The sequence below is a fragment of the Dioscorea cayenensis genome, chromosome 16 (genome assembly GCF_009730915.1).
Source record: "Dioscorea cayenensis subsp. rotundata cultivar TDr96_F1 chromosome 16, TDr96_F1_v2_PseudoChromosome.rev07_lg8_w22 25.fasta, whole genome shotgun sequence".
NCBI classification, from domain to species: domain Eukaryota; kingdom Viridiplantae; phylum Streptophyta; class Magnoliopsida; order Dioscoreales; family Dioscoreaceae; genus Dioscorea; species Dioscorea cayenensis.
The window spans coordinates 8,580,831-8,585,606 of record NC_052486.1 but is presented as its reverse complement, the minus strand read 5'-3'; the positions used below and the strand labels follow the sequence as shown (position 1 = coordinate 8,585,606).

The window sequence follows — 4,776 nt, the reverse complement described above, 5'->3', positions numbered from 1 at the left end:
GATGAATAAATGTCATCTTGAAGCTGAAAAATAGCAGATATTTAGTGATATCATCAATATAATGTATTTATAAGATGCAATTTTTTAAAAAAAGAAAAACTCGTCTTTTATGTTTTTTTTTTCAAAGTTTAATATGTTGGAATTTGAAAAGACATTTTTTTTCTTTGAAAGGGTATGTAAAATCTGTGTTTTTTTCCATTATACATACGTATGTGTATGATTCACATATTACACACGAATAGACTATGGGTAAATTACAGCATAAATATAAGGATTTTCTCCTTGCAAACCCACACAAAATTGAAATTTTATTAATATAACCTCTGCAAAATAATATTTGCTTATACAGATAGCCCAATAAATCAATTTTTATTTATTTGTACTCCATCCAACCGAAAGTAAACTAAAAAACTTTATAAGAAAAACAAACTATCATTTATCTTCTCTTCTATATGCATCTTTAGAAAACAGAAAAACAAAAAATACAAAAAAATCAATCTATATTTTTATAAAATTTATAACTTAATTTCCAGCCAATAACAAATGAGTGTATTTTGTAGGGGGTATGAGGGCATATTAACAATTACCCACTTTTATCGTGGGGGTATGCGAGCAATTTTCTAAAACAATATAACAGTAAAGACATCAGTCTGCGGATAAGAAAGTTCAATGCTATCTGTTGGATTCTATTAACAAGTATACACACTGCACAACAAAAACATTTAAAGAAAATAGGAAGAGAAGAATAACAGAAACAAAGACCAAGGTTTTTATGCACTTTACAAATCTAACATCACCTTCAAGGAGAACATCAGGTGGTTTTCATCCAAATGAATGAAGTTCAGCGCCTTGGTCAAGCAGGTAAAGGTTCCTCCAGGACTGGTTTCAATCAACAGAAGTAAATTACAAATTCATTCATGAACAAAAAACAACAATTAAATAAAGCATGAAAATGCATTTTGTGCCTGCAGGCAAAAAAAAAAGTTATGGTCTGGGGCTAACGAACATCTTTTGAAAGTTCAACATGTTTATGCATTCTTTGATTTAGTTTTAAAAAAAAAATCTGTTATATAGGTATAACTCAAGGAACAAAAGTGCACTTTCACCTAAATAAAACCAATGTCTAAGAAATGCTAAATAATATAAATAAAATCATATATATAAATAGAGAGAGAGAGAGAGAGAGAGAGAGAGAGAGGGAAACAGACCCTTAGTATGGCCAACAACTGGAGCCTTGATTGGTACATCAGGAAGCTCGAGGCACTCTTCTTCAATCACCTCAGCTTCCTCAAGAGCGTTAGCTTCAGGCTTTTCAGATTGGTCATATCGTTCAATCCCTGTGTTTGCTTCTTGTGCAACTATAGCAGGAACGGCTGGCAAAGTTTGGAGTGTAATCTGACAAGGAAATGGAATTGATCAGAAGCAGTTCACAAATTATTAAACCACTTGATGGGACAAAATTAAGAATTGCTTGGTCTCTCAGATTCTACAATTGAAAAATGAAGACAGTTTGGAATGGATAAATATACCTTAATCCCAACTTAGTTGCCAAAAGGGCAAAGAATGACTGGAATAAGGTGTGGAACTTTAAAAATGATCTAACCTAAATTAAAAATTGGTTGAGCACTAACTTTATGTTTAAGCCACAGAAACATAGGCACATGCAGAATAGAATTTCTTAAAAAATTTATAAGAGCCATGTAAAACACAGTTTAAATAAAGCTATCTAATTATAAGAACAATAAATAGATTTTTCATGCCACGTATTGCTAACATAAATGGCAAAGAAACAAGTTTGATGATATGCAAACAAAATTGAAGGCAACCTTGCTAATTTCTTAAGTTAATCCTGAATATAGAAAGAGAAAATCTATGCATGTTCCTGAAATCTTGTAATGAATCAATTGAAAAAATTCTTGAGCATACCTCTGTTTCTAAGTTCTCAAATTCTGCCAAAACATCTTCCTCATCTTCTGCTGATAAACGCTCCCCAAGAATTGCATTTATTTCCTTCAACAACAATGAACAATAAAATGTCAGGATCTAAAAAACCTTAAAAGGTATTTAGGTATTCATGGCATTTCAAAATATAAACAACTGCAAATACACAAGGCAAATACACTATTTGCACGGCTTTTAAAAGAATCTTGGTACAAGATAAATGCAATCATCATTCCAACAGCATACAATAAAACATATCTGATGCAAGAAAAATCAAGACAGTAAAATCTTGATGTGAGCTAAAATTGGAATTTGATAGTACCTAGTTACCAAATAATTTGCTTTTACAAATAATATTATACTTGAGGCTAAGGATTGCCACTGACGTTTTTACATCAAAGCATATACAGTTTTGAACAAAAATATTTGGCTATACCTTTACAGAATTAAATATGTTGAATGTTCTTTAATTGCTATTGAAGAAATTAAGAGAAAAGGAAGCCAGCATAACAATGTATGTTATAGGTGAGATAAAACCTCCTGGAGGCTCAGCTAAGAGGAAAACTAAAAGCACAAAACATCATAGAAAAAAAAAATCAGCAATCAGACTTACATCTTGGTATGCCTTTGCCTCAGCTGAATCTTCCATCAACTTGTGCACATCATCCAAATTTATTTCACTTTGAATGGCTTTAATAGCATTATTCCCAGCCTTCAAGCTTTCATAAACAGCCTTCTGTTTGCTTGTCAATTCAATGTCTGCTAACTAAAGAAAGCAAGAATTAATGCAAAAAAAATTAGCTATCTAAATAAAACACAAATCATGAAAAGATACGACTTATCCACACTGAAAGTTGTGCACCATGTATATTTTTAAACATTGCAACTGAAACCAGTGTTTCATTTAAACACAAACAACATACTTGCTGCTCAACATTGATAAGCCAAGCATCAACTTGTTTCAACAATTCTTCTTGTGCTTTCTTCTTCTTCAATGCAAGCAGTGCCCTGTCTTTCCTCTTCTCTCGGATAAGATCTTTCGCCGCTTGCTTCTCAGCTTCAATCACTATTTCAAGCTGAAAAGCAAAACATGTTCAATAAATTGAAGCAGAATTTGAGTTTCTACATGATCTCACTTCTGAAGCCAAAAACCAAGCTTGCTACTATGATTTATAAATAAAATGTTATGCTATGAAGCTAATCAACTTTCATATGCAAACATTAAATGAAACTAGGATCACGTTTTCAAGCTGGTAAAGAACTTCAGAAGCCAGAATATTACAAATATATAGTCAGAACAGCAGAAACTACAAAAGCATCATCAATAGCTCATAAAATCTAAACTCATGAACAATCAAGTAATTAATTATGCTCCCTGAAAGCACGAAAAAACAATTGCCAAAACGCAAATGAAAATAACTCAATCCAATGGAGAAGAAAGATAGAGCATGAAGAGAATCACACACATCTCAGTAGAACCACATCAAATTAGCGATTCCAAGATCATAAACTACACAATAACAAGGAAAACTACAAAACTTTCTTCACAAAAACTCAGAACCTCCCAAATCATTAACATCAGGTGTCCAAAAGCATTCATAATACATCAAGACCAAAACTTTCTCTCAATTCGATCACAAAAGGTAAGGATTATCACAAATGATCGCATTAAAATAATAAAAAATTAAACACGATGGAATCGAGAAGTGCCTGCTGCTGGTATTGGCCGAGCTTGCGACGCTGGGTCTTCAGGGAGAGGATGGCGCGATCTACATCGGTGATCTTGGGCTTCTTCACGAATATGTTCCCCATCTCCTCCCAAAATTGGAAACCCTAACCCTAACCCTAACCCAAACCGAAACCTAATTCAATGGAGGAAGCGAAGAAGAAGGTGCCGTCGTTCAATCGGAATTTGTTTCCCTTGATCTAATACGCGGATCTGGTGTTAACATTGAACACGGAGAACCGAAGATAACAAATACAAGAAGGACACGTGGTCTCACACTTCTTGTGTTGATATGACACCGAAGAATTGGATGGGTTTGAATAGATCTTTATTAAAAAAGAAGAAACTAATTTTTATATAATTTAAAATTTTAATAAATAGTAATTTAAATTACTTAGATATAAGTTTAAAAAATGCATGAATATATAAAACAAAATGTTATTTTTACTCTGATCCTGTGTTTGGATTGAGAGCCGGCGAGAAAAAATAAAGTAAAGCAAGGGTTTTGAAGGTTAGAGTGAGCATTTCTTTTGTTTAGATAAATATTTTTAATATAACAAAAGAAAGAAAGGGTTAACTCTGATTCATCAAAACACTCAAAAACCCTATTTTTTCAGGCCTTCGATTTGGAACCTCCTAAAAATTTTAAAATTTTTTAAAAGACTTTAATATCTTAATTTTTTAAATTAACTACATAAAGCCACTTTATAAGTTTCTTTTTTCACTTTTCTCAATCTAATTTTATTTTAATCAAATATTCACATGCATCCATCGCTGATCTTTGTTTTTATGTATTTTTTTTTTTACTTATTTGGTTATTTATTTGTTTATGTTGTGTTTTTATTTGTCAATTCATCCTTAGAAAAATTTATCTCAATAGAATTCTTTGCTATCCAAATTTTATTCAAAGTACAAATATAATTAATTTTTTTTAATCTAATTCAACATGATTATTATGCTATGAATTAAAATAATAGAATATTTTTACTAACACTATAATAAAGTGATCTTATGATGATCTAATAGAGCTATTGGAAGAATTGATCTTTAAATAATATATGATATATTTCCAAAGAAAAATAAATAGTGGTATTTGAGAAAAGGCAAAA

General features: G+C 31.4%; 1 protein-coding gene across 1 annotated transcript; it reads right to left on the bottom strand.

Annotated features, from left to right (window-relative positions):
* Positions 1-576: 576 nt before the first annotated feature.
* LOC120278795 (vacuolar protein sorting-associated protein 20 homolog 2-like) lies at positions 577-3,829 on the bottom strand. Its single transcript, XM_039285528.1, has 6 exons — positions 3,652-3,829; positions 2,865-3,017; positions 2,555-2,707; positions 1,927-2,010; positions 1,209-1,395; positions 577-879 (listed from the first exon to the last, which is right to left on the bottom strand). The coding sequence occupies exons 1-6, from the start codon at positions 3,751-3,753 to the stop codon at positions 854-856; spliced, it is 705 nt and encodes a 234-aa protein (XP_039141462.1). The 5' UTR covers positions 3,754-3,829; the 3' UTR covers positions 577-853.
* Between the last annotated feature and the right edge of the window lie 947 nt (positions 3,830-4,776).

Bases quoted from the DNA above. Each gene is read 5' to 3' on its own strand.
- LOC120278795 (XM_039285528.1), bottom strand. From the start codon at position 3,753: ATGGGGAACATATTCGTGAAGAAGCCCAAGATCACCGATGTAGATCGC. The intron at 3,018-3,651 runs GCACTTCTCGAT...TTTGCTTTTCAG, and splicing joins TCGGCCAATACCAGCAGCAG to CTTGAAATAGTGATTGAAGC. The intron at 880-1,208 runs GTCTGTTTCCCT...GATTGAAACCAG, and splicing joins AGTTGTTGGCCATACTAAGG to TCCTGGAGGAACCTTTACCT.